Consider the following 13,424-nt stretch of genomic DNA (forward strand, 5'->3'; position numbering starts at 1 on the left):
TTGCGTTGTAAAGCACATCGACATATAAATATGCCTAAATTTACACAACCAACGTCATCATCTTCTGCTAAAAAAAAACAAAAACAAAAACACCGAACCAACCCAATTTTTTTTGCAGTAGCGTTTATTTCTAGACCTAGTTTTTACATTCCATTCTCAATAAATAGTTAAATTAAAAATTATTATGGTAAACAAATTACAAAAGTGAAATAAAATTTCTAGTCCTAATGAAAACTGAAAAGAATACATGGAATTTCATGTCAATAATTCAGTATTTACAAGGAAAAGACAAACTACAGTATGATAATGTTCGTTCTAGGAATTTGAAGGTAAGTCTTTCTCCACAACCTTTGATGGCTACGTCTGCTTCTCCTCTTTGATGTCTCTGCAACCATCTACTTCCCTCCTCATTTCAACCTTGCTCCTACCTTCACAACTTTACAAACTAAAATTTCACTCCTTTTTACGTTCGATTAGTGTGAACTCTCTAATATCCCAACAATCCCGTCTTGTTTGCATGTTTCAAATTACGAAACAAACACACAACCTATTGTTCCCATTATTTCACGCCACCACTAGTTTGTCAATACGACTCCAGATCTTCTAAGTAGACTCATCTTTAGGTAAATGTAGCAACGAGTTCTATTACTACAAGAGTAGATGTCTTACTACTTTGTACACTTACGAGCCGGGCGGAGGCTGGAAATAAGGGTGCTGCAGAGCCTCGTCTATGTTTATTCTGTCCTCCTGCGCTCCCACAATATAAAATCCAAATGTGTCAACACGGCCACCCCAATTTCACATCAATGCTATAAGGACAGACGGCAAGATTTAACGGAGAAAAAGACAGAGGATCTCACAGGGTACCACTGTAGTAGACCCCTCACCAACCTTAAAGCCCACACATTAGGAAACCTGCATTTTCCAGCATATATGCACATTCAAAATGTATAACAATATCTTTTCAAGACTTCTTTAGAAGTACAATCAAGTCAACAAAATCATCAAACCCACCCTATCTTCAGAGGGTCTCTACTCTTTATCTGTTCCGCCAAAAATTCTTCAGAGCATTTCCATGACGCAAGTGAAATCCCACCCTATACATCATATGATATATTCAATCGAATATGCATAGATCGCAATAAGACAAAAACAAAGTAGCTGAATGTGCTTTGCATGGATATCTCATAAATTGTGGATCAAATTAACTTTCTGAGACGTGTCAAACAAGTGTTAGCGATAGTCAAGTCAAAAGAACAAACTGTCTTTTACCTGCTTTGAGCTGGCACCACCATGGTTTAAAGAGCTACCTGGGATTAGGATGCACATCTCCATAAAGGATCGAAGTCTGTTACCAAAAAATACAAACAGATAAATAGTTGTCCAAAGAGCATTATGGTGCTCGATCTCAAGCGAAATTACTTACTCCTGAGTCAAACTTACTTGTATGCAAGTTCTTTAAAGTTTTCACTCCAACCCCTGATATGTTGATCCAAAAGGGCACGTGTAACAGAACTAATCTCAAAAACATTTGGTGACCCTATAATCATCTCTAACATCACAACCCCAACACTCCACATGTCGTATCTGCAAGAAAAAGGGTTGTCACGTTTACATTTGGCAGGGCCAGTTGCACCAACGATTAAAAATAGTTGTATCTGTCATACTTTAATGTCAAGCTGGTTGGCCCACGGTGCCAGCTACTGTTCAAAATGGCTTCTGGTGGTGCATAATCGTGGGTTTGTTCTGCTCTGAATTCAAGATAATACAAAGTATTATGAAGTTCAGGACTGACAAACGGGAGGAGGTACAAAATCCAAAAGATATACAAAGAAAAGGAAATACCTTGAAGGACCTGTTGACCCATACAGATGTTTCATCGTATATTCATCAAGGGCACTGCCAAAGTCGATGATTCGCCTAAATAGTGATTACACAACCATCAGTTACGAGGAAACAAGAAATTATACAAGTTGAGAACCAAAAGACTGCAGCAGAGTAGAAATACATGGAGCAAAAATGAATAAAACTAGAAAAGTACATTGTAGTTTTGAAGTTATGATCTCCATTTGGTACACCCTTTAAGCATCTGCCTGACTTGATGTCTTCAAGGCATATCACCATATTCTCTTAGGAACATTGTAAACCAATTTTCGTGAGAACAATCATCTGTCACAGATTGCACATTATTTGAACTATTAAAAGGTTTATTACCAGGTTTGATATCTCTGTGAGTAATATTGCGATCATGGCATGCCTTCAGACCTAACAACTGAAAAAAGAAGAATAAAACATAAACAAATATACTAAGCACACATAGAATTAAATTACCTCAATGCATCTATCAAACAAAGGAAGAAAATCAAAAAAAAAAACTCAAATTCCTACGCACATACCAATTGCCATATTATTCTCTGCATTTCTTCTTTTCCTGCTTCTGTCGTCTTCAACCAGGTCCACCACTTCGACGGACGAAGTATCTGCCCATGACTTGCCTCTTCAGCCTTTTCACCAGCAGAACCATTCTCTGCTTCTTCCACAGTGTACATCAGCTTTGATAAAGACACACCCTCGTGGTGAAACACGAGCCATATGTCATTATATCGAGATTCGAAATACTCTATGTATCTAGCAATATGTTTCAAACCCTCTTCAGAGAGACCCAGTTCTGATGACGCTTGTTTAGAACATGACGTTTGTGTTGCAGAAGAACTTCTATTTTTATTGTATGCATTTAGAAATAGTTCACCAAAATGCTTCTCCCTCAGACCACTTAGATAGACAGTTGATCCTCTCTCCACCTGTTTAAGGAAAAATAGTGGGAAAATGTAGAACTTGAATTTTGAGAAGGATTTGCATTCCTCATATAGGTCGATAGATGGCAAAACGAACAGAGAACAAACTCTCATAATGACTAACCAATCCCAGACACTCTATTTATGCAAGAACCACTCAATTTGAAGCAATTTTTATTATAAGCAATGAACATTAGGAGAACTCTTGCAAGAGTGATGCCCACATCACAGATACATCGTCTTTGCACCATCACTTTTAAGCAACCAAAGCCAGAGAAAAGTGAAAAGAATTGCAGACACATCATTTCCGATGGGAGAATTTGAAAATAAAAACCAAAAAGTACACATACCATTATCCGCTTCAAAATGAAGGAGTTATCAGGAACATAAGCATCATCATTCACACCATTTTTTGATGTATTCACAGCTTTATTATTCCAACTAGTAGCGTTATTTCCTTGATAGCAATTCCAGTGAAATGCCAACCATACCTCACCAAATGCACCACGTCCAAATTTTTTCTTCAGCACATAGCTAAAAAATCACATGGTATCACACAGTTTACACATTTATGATTTATATCAGCCCTTTTAAAAGAATATTGTTTTCTGTCTTGAAACATAACCGTTTCGATAATATGGAGACGTTCATATCTAATCAAAAGGCAACAAGAAGACATGCAATGCGTACAACAATGGCAAAATGTCCCTCCAAAACTTTTAGCAATGACTACATAGCCAAGTGCACCGAAGGAAAAAGGATTTGGTGTAGGTTGTTCATCATAGGACTACTACGATCATGTATCTCAGTTATCAATGATGATATGAAAGAGGGAAAATTAATATCAATACTAATGGAAAAGAAGAAGACATTTGGGTCAGGAAATGAAATAACTGACCAATCCCAAAGGAAAAGAAAAAAGCACCTCAAATCCGGAAATGGAATCTCATCCGTCCCGTTAAAACCATGTAACGGTACAGATTCAAGTAACCCAAGGAAAGTAGCAAAGCTATCAGGATTGATACACTGATCTCGGTTCTCGTTGGTAGCCGTTCCAGAAGGCAAACACCAGCCTAATTCATCAAAAATAATTTCAAAATGCACAAAAAGGGGAATAAATCAGGGATTTGATTATGACTAAAGCTAGTTCACCGGAATCAAAAACTAAGAACATTAAGATTTCTGATATAAAAGAGGACTCCAGTAAGAGTTTTATCATTTACCAGAGAATGAATCGGCAGATGCAGATAGAACCTGAGGTAAGTCACCCATGTAACCGTTCAACTGATCCAGTTGCCCTTGAGACGCCCCAATAAGGTTTTCTGACATATAAAAGCGGCAAAAACTTCCATTTTTAACTTCAACCTGGCATTTGAAGCATGGCCCAAATCATATAAGTTGTAACAATTTCCAGGCAATAATGCAAACTTTTCTAACGATTGGTAAAAAATGTAGAGCCAACCCGCGCAATAATTCTTGCTAACAAAATCAATTTTTATAAGAAGGTACACATTACAAAAGAAGTCATTAGCTCAATCCGACATTTTCCACAATAATGAGATGATGCATATGACAATTATTTGTCAGAGAATGCACTAAGAACAAATTAAATATGGGAAGATTGACATTGTGTCATCTGGGTCCTACCAATAACCTGTTAAACATGGTTGCAAGTGGTTGAGCCTGTTTCAATTGCAATGGACCCAGATTCATATCGTTAGGCACTGTTGAAAGACAAAAACTTGTTTAGCCAAACATGAGATTGTATGAACGATCATCACTGAAGTCCAGACTCTACATTTCATAATCAGGATGTTAGAGAATTGGATTGTAATCAGAGAAACTCACATGGCATCGCACAGTTGTTACTAGGTAGTGTTGCAGCAATCTTGTCTTGGTTGTCAGTCATACTCTGCTCCTTCCGTTGGAGCTGGGTAACTAGATTCGATTTTAAAGGAACAACAACAGCAGCCATATTGTCCATGCTTCCCTTCTCAAAAGCAGTATTAACCAAACAGTCTGCCAAAGAAATTGAGCAGTATGAAGGCGCTCCTGCTCCAGAGCTAGTTTGATTGTTCACTTCCCACAGACGATCACAAACTTCTTGCACCTCCAACTTCTCAAAGATGCCATCTGATGACACTACCAAGTAACTGTCATTAGCCAGTAGAGGCTGCCAGTCCATCACCTCAGGTGCAGAGATGACACCGTAACTGAAAAAGATATCAAAATACCCAGTTTCAGTAATAAGCATGATCATCGGTACAGAGAGACACTAAGTTACAACAAGCATGCTTACCTTCTATAAGTAAGGTCACCAATTGATCGGGAGAGAGTCAGCTGACCATTCACTCGTGGCACACCAGCCCACTCAGTAACGTAACCTCCTGCAGCTTCAACACGAATCTTTTCATCCTCTCTATTAGGGTGATGGTCGTTTGTCAATTCTTTGGCAATGAAACGCAGTAGTCCATTGCCATGTTCCAGTTTAAAATCAGAAAACCTTGATGGCGAGGAGCCTTGGTTGCGCCTTCGCTCTCTGTACAACTTCACCAAAGTAGCTGCGGTAAACAAAACACCATTGCAACAAAATGTTTATAAATAAACACACTAGTGGGTTTTTGTTAGGAAGCTTGGTTTTAGAAATAGATGTTGCCAAACCTCTAGCTTCTTCGGGAGTCTCAAATTTTTCGGAACACAGAAGTGCCTTTGAGTCACCGATACTAGCAACCATGAGTTGACCATCTGCGATAAGTGCAATTGTAGCCGTTGAACCTGAAATCAACTTTCGAGTAGATGCTTCCTGGAGAAAAACAAAGTGAAGCTGGTTAAATCCTTATCTTGATAAGGAAAAAGAAAAAGTTAGACGGAATGAGTAGAGGATATCCAGTGTACCTTAGTAAATGTGGCATCAATGTCATGGATCGCTCTCAGCAATGCTTCTTTCATGATATCTAAGTGAAGAGAATCGTCAAAATCAAGAGGCAATGAGTCTCGAAACCTGCAAGGAAATCAGGGATCTAACAAAATTAGAAAATAACATCACATGGAATGGAATGCAGTGGTGGCTCCTCTAGAAGGCCATATATTCTAAAATGTCAAAGAGGATTACTCAACTGCAATAAGAAATCGAGGTTGTACAGATGCGTGATCTCGTCCTGACTGACGCCATGCAAAATAAGACCGTGCTCTGGATGAGTTGGTAATCTTCCAATCAACTTGCGAGTCATAGCAGAAAAGGTAGCGTCCAAGAGAAAGTTGATATGCAAAGCAAAGTAATCCAAGAAAAGGTTTGAAGCCATCTCACTGGCTTCTGCACCATTATGACCGTCAAAGACTGCTGCGATTCCAACCAAAACATCCTTTGTTCCAGATTTGCCTGCACAAATGCCATTTTATTAATAGTTCGATTATATAAACTTGGAGAAGGGATAAGAAAGCAGACGGAACAAGTTTGCATACGGGGAAAGGGGATGCGAAGATCAAGGGCACAGAGAAGACGATCCTCCTGGTAATTCCTCCGACCCTGTATGGCCGCGGTGTGGCAAGGACCACTTGCGGATTGGGTACGAGAAGCCCCCCAACCCCAATTGTGGAGATTCCAACGAGGGCATTTGGGGGATTGAAAAACCCCTGGAGCTCCGCCTTCTTTGTAAACAGCCAAACACGTCGAAGATTCACCCCCGCAATGATTCGCCAACAAGGATACAAGGAACCCTAGATTTAGCAGACATGATTTGATTTTGGACACCATCTTCCCTACATGGCTTCCTGTAACCAGATTTGAGGGATTTCTCTGAATACACACACAAGCTAGCCTATTACTAAAACAAGTTCCCAAACCAACAATGATCGCCGAGTCACAGTGGAGCAAGCAACATGTTTGCCAGTTAGATCAGCTTTAAAAGATCGAAAATCTCAAAGCTATAAACAATAGAAGAACTAGGTAGCCCACTCCAAAAGGTTATTGGGTTGTTTTGGGCTTTTAATGATTGTTTGGGCTTTATTGATATGATCCAAAGGTCCGTTCAAAGCCCACTCCAAGAAAATAATTCACTGCAAAGCCCACAATTGTCAGAAAGACAAAGGAGAGAGTTGTGTTGTGAGGAGGACTGCATCATGGAATGTTCGGTTGCCTGTGTGTTTTTCAAATTCTAACAATAAGCAATTAATAATAGGGATAATACAGCAAGCAACGTCAAAGTTGCGTCGAGTGGAGCGGCCACGTTGTCGCTATGCCCGACGACAAAACACACTCTACGAGACATCAAACACAGCGTGGTGCGTTTTGTCTTTCGCCACGTTTTCTTAGCCTATATATTATTCCCCATTGGACTGTACTGCTTTTCGGAAAAATCCAAATGTACCAATCAGTTTGAGTATATCGTGTATTCGAATTTCCCGAGGCTAGTACGTACTATTATTATAAACCCATTTCCAAATATTCAGTTTTTTCACATCATGACACTTTCGATATTAAAAACTAGTAGTGGTTCTAATCTCGTATCCGATCGATGCCACCTCTAGTTACGACTGGTGTGAAAACTTAAAATAGTAAAAAATATATAAAAAAAACTATACTAGCATCATTTGACGGAAACCATGTGGTCCACATAGGACTGTCTCACCTTTACTCTCCTCAAAAAGTATCAAGTTCCGGAACGTTCTAACTTCTAATGAGAATATGCAACCATCCTCTTTGTAATGTTTCGAGAAAGTTCGACATTTACTACTATGTGATTAAAAGAAGTTGGGTTCTCTACCTCCCCTCTACATATATATAATATGTAAGTTACTTACGTGGCCATTGTCTCCACCACATCTCCTCCCTCAACTTCCATAAACTAAACCACCACGGAAAGCAGAGTACTCTGTTTTCAAAAAAATACACACTTCCCGCTCTTTTTTTTTTTTTTTTTTGTTCCTTTTCTGTTTGGTCTCTGTCTTCTCTGATCAGGAACCCAAATGGTTTATGTCCTTGCTTCGATTACAATTTACATGAAATCTAATCACAGGTTATTTGAGATCTAGCAATACTCCGAGATGGACCCGTCGTCAAGGTCGAGAGCGCGGTCAATGCCGCATGTGCCAGTTGAGGGATTGCAGGAACCAGGGCCTTCACCGTTTCTAGCAAAGACATACGAGATGGTGGATGATCCAAACACAAACAACATTGTCTCTTGGAGCAGGGAAGGCATCAGTTTTGTTGTTTGGGATCCATATTCCTTCTCCGCGTCTATTCTCCCTCTATACTTCAAGCACAACAACTTCTCCAGCTTTGTTAGACAACTCAACACTTACGTAAGTATCTCTGTTCCTCCGCTATAGGACATTGCTACGTGTTCTTTTCGTTTCACTTTTGTGCTCCCTTGGTCTTATAGTTTTGGAGGACCTCGATGATGCGTTCGGCCTCCGATTACTTCATAATGGTAATTAATTTGTTTTCCGTTGTGAAATTTGTTGTTTAAACCGACAACTTCGTATAAGTTATGTTCAACTTTATTCATATATCAACTTCCTTCTATTATTTTATGTCCTGTTTGTTTGTTTGTTTGTTTCCGAGGTGGTGTGGTCTAACAACAAAAAAAGAATTATAAAAATTTAAGATTAGGATTTTTTAAAGACGGTCATGTAATATCAAAGACGTCGCAAGAGAAAAATAAAACTTAAATTTAATAATTGATTATTTACTTACCGGCAGGGTTTTAGAAAGATCGAGACAGAGAGATGGGAGTTTATGAATGAAGGTTTTTTAATGGGTCAAAGAGACCTTTTGAAAAGCATCAAGCGACGAACCTCCTCCTCTTTCCCTTCCTCACTCATCCACTCTCACCCCGAGAGCCATGACCCCAGCGTCGAGCTTCCGCAGCTCCGAGAAGAGAGGCATGTCCTAGTGATGGAGCTATCGAGGCTCAGACAGGAGGAGCAGAGAGCGAGAGGCTACATCCAAGCCATGGAGCAGAGGATTAACGGTGTAGAGAAGAAACAGAGGCACATGATGTCCTTCTTGAGGCGTGCGGTACAGAACCCTTCGCTTCTGCAGCAGGTACTTGAGCAGATGAGAGGGCTAGAGGAGGCTGCAATGATCGATCAGGCTAGCTTGGTCAAAACGGAAGCAGTGGAGCACGTATCGGAGCTTGAGGCGCTGGCGCTAGAGATGCAAGGATATGGACGGAAACGGATCGATGGCGTGGAGAGGGAGCTCGACGACGGGTTCTGGGAAGAGTTATTGATGAACAACGAGAACTGGAATAATGAAGAAGAGGCGAATGTGAACCAAGTTAATTAGGTTTTGAGAGTTCATGTCCGCGTCTAGTAATCAACAGAAGAAAGAGAGAGAGCATAAGGATACTAGTATTATGATCGGTCAATCAAAGCAGATGAAGACGGAGATCCAACAAAATAAACCATTTGTATGATGAGTATAGCTCCTTCGTAGTTGCACGAGTAGGCGCTCTCCGGCATCTTTTAACCAACACGGGAAGTTTGGTAGATGTTCGCATCCTCACTCACATCCTTGGGCTTGCGCTTCTCCTTTTGCTCCAATATGAATCCTATCCTATATAAGTGTAATAGACAGCAACATGTTATTTGAGACGGAGTATGTATAACCTGTGAAAACCAATAATAAGATCAGAAGTTGATAATCTTCCCCATGTTTTCGTTGACTCTCATTAGGCTTCGTGTTACACCAAATTATAAGAGATATCAATGAAATACGAATCAACCGATGACGTGCGAGACACACCATCCCCAATGATTTCGATGTTTTTGGATTAGGCGGTATCGTATTAATCTCCAATGGTAAATTTGATTAACAAGATTCTAACTCTTTTTAATCGGTCGGCCACGCGTCAATTTAATATGGAAACACCGGCAGGCAGTAGTCCGATAAAGGTTTGAACCATGGCTACTTAATGACTGTATCAATCTTCAGTCTAGGAGCTGCTGCGATTGCTTCCTTCTCCCTGAAGAAGAAAGTCAAAACTCAAAAGTCAAAAGATATGCAGTAAAACGAGGCCACTCACTCAGCAAATATTTCCCCGTCTCATTCTATCAAATATCATCCGCGATTTACAATCCCACGGTTCGTCTCCATGCTAGTCTTCCCATCTCCCACTTATCCCATTCCAATTCGTCTCTTCTTTCGATGGTCACCTATACGAAGCTTAGACGTCAGCGACTTGCATCGAAGCTTATGCCTACGTTCTTGAGCTCAGTGGCAATTTTGGAGCTCTCTCTATCTCAGTGTCGGCAGCTGCATTCCATCATTTCAAGACTCTCTCCGCTTTGAATTTATTTTTGGGCTGGGAAGCTTGTTTTGATGTACCGTCAGCGTCGGTCTGTGGATGACGCAGAGAAAGTGTTTGACGAAATGCGTCAAAGAGAACGGCCTCTTGCGTGGAATGCGAGTATTGGAGCCTATCTTGCCAATGATGAGCATGCTTCGGCTCTTACTCTATTACCTGGTCGAAGGCGTCCCTCTCTTGCTTAAAGCCTGCGGCCATCTTAGATATTTCCGGACTGGGACTGAGCTTTATTGTCTTCTCGTTAAACAGATTTTATTGTCCATGGGTTGCTTTCCATTTATGCTAAAAAAGAATGATGACCAAACCGCAACAAGGCGTCTGTTTTGTTTGATTGATCCCAAGATACTTTTCTGTGGTTTTCTACTATGTCTGGCCAATCTTTTGAGGCTTTAGAGTTGTTCAGAGAAATGCAGATGAATAGTCCTGCCTCCAACAGCTACACCGGCTCTCACAGCCTGTGAAGGTTTTTCATATGCAAAACTAGGCTAAGAGATTCACGCTCTTGTCCAGAAATCAACTCTATCTTTTGGATCGAGATCAACGCCAAGGTTCATAAATTTACACCAAGAGACAAGTCTCACCCAGAGTCCAGAGACCAAAGAGATATATGAGAATTGTCCGAGGTTACTAGGAAGTTGGAGGAGGAAGCAGGTTATACAATGTTCGTTCTGCATTATGTTGATCAAGGGGAGAAGGTTCAGATTCTGCATGGACAGTGAGAGGCTAGCAATTGCTTAAACTTGACAACGCATATGTTCACCACTCTAGACGAAGATTATTATGCAATTTTTTAGCTGCATATGGTTATTTGCCTGTGTCCCACCAAGAACAACAAGAAGTCGTCATTTTAGGAGTGCAATGACCCCCTTTGTTTTACACCATAGAAGGGAAAGAGAGAGCTTGAAAGGGAATTCAGAGTAGAAGAGAAGATGGAGACCTGATTAAGAAGAAGAAAGTAAAGGCATATCAGTAATTAAAAGCATGAAGCAGAGACCTAGACACCAAGCTAGGGATAGAGTCGTCTAACTAGGCTGTTCAGCAGAGACCTAGTAGGTCTTTTAAGAGTAAATGTCTCCAAGATACTCATCTCTCTTTTCTCCTTGTGATTATGTTTGCTTTTAAACCCACACCTACCAAACCCGTGGATGAATATTTCATATATTCCACCTATATTCATCTGCATTCAAACACAATCCACAAACCGCAGCTGTTTCCTGTTTACGTCTTTGTATTTGCATTGCTTAAGAGAATGATGGTTTATTAGCCTTATTTTGTGGGATCCTAAATGCAGGAGCAAACATTGGAGGGTGGTTGATGCAAAACCTAAAGATGCGGTCTTGTAGATACGGAGTCAAACTAAGCATGGACTTTGGCGCAAGCTTCTTGACGGTCAAGATTTAAAATCAGGTACGACACTGTGTGTACGTGAGAGAGAGAGAGAGAGAGCGAAAGAAAGAAAGAAAGAAAGAAAGAGATGTATCACAATAAAGGAGTATATTTAGGGTCACAGGTGGTGGAGATATAGGTATGCAGGGCCGAGGCGCTAATCTCTCCATAGCCCTATTGATTTTGTCTCTCTCTCTCTCTCTTCTTCCTTCCTCTCTTAGCTGTATGCATGATGATGCTTCTTTTAATTCACTGTTTCATGCTTCTTTAATTCGTGGTGTCTCTCTCCTTTTTACCCAACCATCTCTTTAAGTTTTTAACATCTGTCCCTCAAATCCTCTCTCATCTCTTTCTATAAGTATCGATAACGTCTCAACCCTCAAAGCATTATCTCTCTCTTTTCTCTTCTCCTTCATGTATGCTCCACCACATATGTTCTAATTTTCAACGTTTTCATGAAGACAAGTCCACAAGGGAACAAGTGAAGCTGCCAGCATGATCTATCTTTGGTTAATAGATAAATGTGGAAACACATTTTGCTTAAACCCAAGCTAGGTCATGCTCTGACAGCCTCACTCCTTCCTGGTTTAGGAACAGTCACTGATAAAACCTTCCACATGCCTGTTGAAAGAAAAACAAAGTGACAAACAGACGTTTCTCTATATGAAACCGCTGTAAGGGTTATATCTGTTTTCTCCTGCTTTGTCACCCTCTCCACTTTCTACCCTCTTGTTTTTGCGTTATTTCTCTACCATATATTTCATCTAGTTTTAGTGTTTTAAGGCGAAAATAGACTCTGCAGAGCCAAACGTCTCTTAAGAAAAGAAAACTGTACAAAACCAAAATGGTCTCTCTCCATATTCTCCTAAACATTACCAAACAAACTCTATCTCGCACGCTGTATATAATATATAACCCTTATCTCAATACAAAACTTCCTGCCTACTACTTATTTAGCTTTAAGAAGTACAAACGGTGTAATATAGTCTTTGACTGTACATCAAATAAACCAAAGCTAGTGTTATTACCCACCCTTCCTTCGACTATACTGCAGATAAGCCAAAGTAGTCTTACTACCCAACAAAGGGTACGCCAAAACTCAAACTCACACAATTGTTTTTCCTTCGTTTTCCTAAGCCATCCAGATATCTTCTTAAACCAACCTAGCAATCTTGTTTTATGTCTCTATAACAGTGAACTGGTAAGCCACCTTGTTGCAGCAGTTTGAAAAGGGAGGCATCAGAGGTTTTGGGATCAATCCTTGTGGGAACCATCTCCTTAACGAGAGAGAGCATAGCCCTCACAGAGTAGATGGTAGCGTAGGCAAAACGCCAACGCCTCTGGGCCTTGTTGAGGCTGGGGGTGGCAAGGTTGAGCAGCAGAGAACTGCAATCATATTTTTGGAGGTCTCTCATATGCTTTGTGTGTAAAGAGAGATAGAGTTTTAAGGGGAATAAAAGAGTCTCGTCTATATTTGGTGTGACTTGTAAGACACTCAAGACTCGAAAGAAATGATCTCTCTCCAAAAACCTGAGCTTCGTGCTCTGCTATATAAATCCGTATTGGCCGCCTTTGCATTTTTTTTTTTGTGCTTCCAAATAAAATCGTTAAAGCTATTGTTATACAATTTTATCTTGTCGTAGATTATTTTGTTCAGGAGGTGTAACCACTCAAAACACGTGTAAACACAAGGCATGTGGATCAAAGGACATGGGCTGCACATCCTTTCGTACTTGTATGTTGACTTATCTATTGGCTCTTGCTAGGGTTTCAAACCATTGTGCCCCAAAAAAAAGAGAGTTAAGTAATGATGTTAAAGCAGCCATACGATGGAATAATCTAGTCTGGTGTAGACAAGCCGTCATTGTAGAATGATGAACAACAATAACGTGCGTGTACCAACTTAATATAAGAAATGGCAATAATAGCAAAA

At 40.2% G+C, this 13,424-nt stretch overlaps 2 protein-coding genes and 1 long non-coding RNA gene across 10 annotated transcripts; 2 read left to right on the plus strand and 1 right to left on the minus strand.

The window, feature by feature from the left end:
* Positions 1-203: 203 nt before the first annotated feature.
* LOC17887207 (probable protein phosphatase 2C 51) lies at positions 204-6,677 on the minus strand. Of its 7 annotated transcripts, none has more exons than XM_023782781.1 (21): positions 6,258-6,674; positions 5,913-6,174; positions 5,691-5,796; positions 5,457-5,598; positions 5,095-5,356; positions 4,644-5,008; positions 4,443-4,519; positions 4,019-4,160; positions 3,721-3,868; positions 3,146-3,329; positions 2,397-2,801; positions 2,215-2,272; positions 2,042-2,129; positions 1,846-1,920; positions 1,668-1,751; positions 1,444-1,587; positions 1,273-1,348; positions 1,015-1,097; positions 861-915; positions 686-747; positions 204-436 (listed from the first exon to the last, which is right to left on the minus strand). In XM_023782781.1, the coding sequence occupies exons 1-21, from the start codon at positions 6,547-6,549 to the stop codon at positions 358-360; spliced, it is 3,189 nt and encodes a 1,062-aa protein (XP_023638549.1). In that variant the 5' UTR covers positions 6,550-6,674; the 3' UTR covers positions 204-357. The 7 variants fall into 7 exon arrangements, 5 of the variants coding, with proteins under 5 accessions (XP_023638549.1, XP_023638548.1, XP_023638550.1 ...); XM_023782780.1 differs by having other exon boundaries at positions 3,694-3,868; XM_023782782.1 differs by having other exon boundaries at positions 204-445; positions 3,694-3,868.
* A 1,161-nt stretch (positions 6,678-7,838) lies between these two features.
* Positions 7,839-9,380, plus strand: LOC17884776 (heat stress transcription factor A-7b). 2 transcript variants are annotated; one of them, XM_006293113.2, is made up of 2 exons: positions 7,839-8,096; positions 8,497-9,380. In XM_006293113.2, exons 1-2 carry the CDS (start codon positions 7,839-7,841, stop codon positions 9,082-9,084), a joined length of 846 nt encoding a protein of 281 aa, XP_006293175.1. In that variant the 3' UTR covers positions 9,085-9,380. The 2 variants fall into 2 exon arrangements, with proteins under 2 accessions (XP_006293175.1, XP_023639137.1); XM_023783369.1 differs by lacking the exon at positions 7,839-8,096 and adding an exon at positions 8,194-8,224.
* Positions 9,381-9,645: 265 nt separating this feature from the next.
* Positions 9,646-13,192, plus strand: LOC111830389. Its single transcript, XR_002833752.1, has 3 exons — positions 9,646-11,169; positions 11,397-11,512; positions 12,686-13,192. It is a non-coding gene; the product is annotated as an uncharacterized LOC111830389 (long non-coding RNA).
* Positions 13,193-13,424: the final 232 nt, after the last annotated feature.

This window comes from Capsella rubella, unplaced genomic scaffold (genome assembly GCF_000375325.1).
Source record: "Capsella rubella cultivar Monte Gargano unplaced genomic scaffold, Caprub1_0 scaffold_5, whole genome shotgun sequence".
Lineage (NCBI taxonomy): Eukaryota > Viridiplantae > Streptophyta > Magnoliopsida > Brassicales > Brassicaceae > Capsella > Capsella rubella.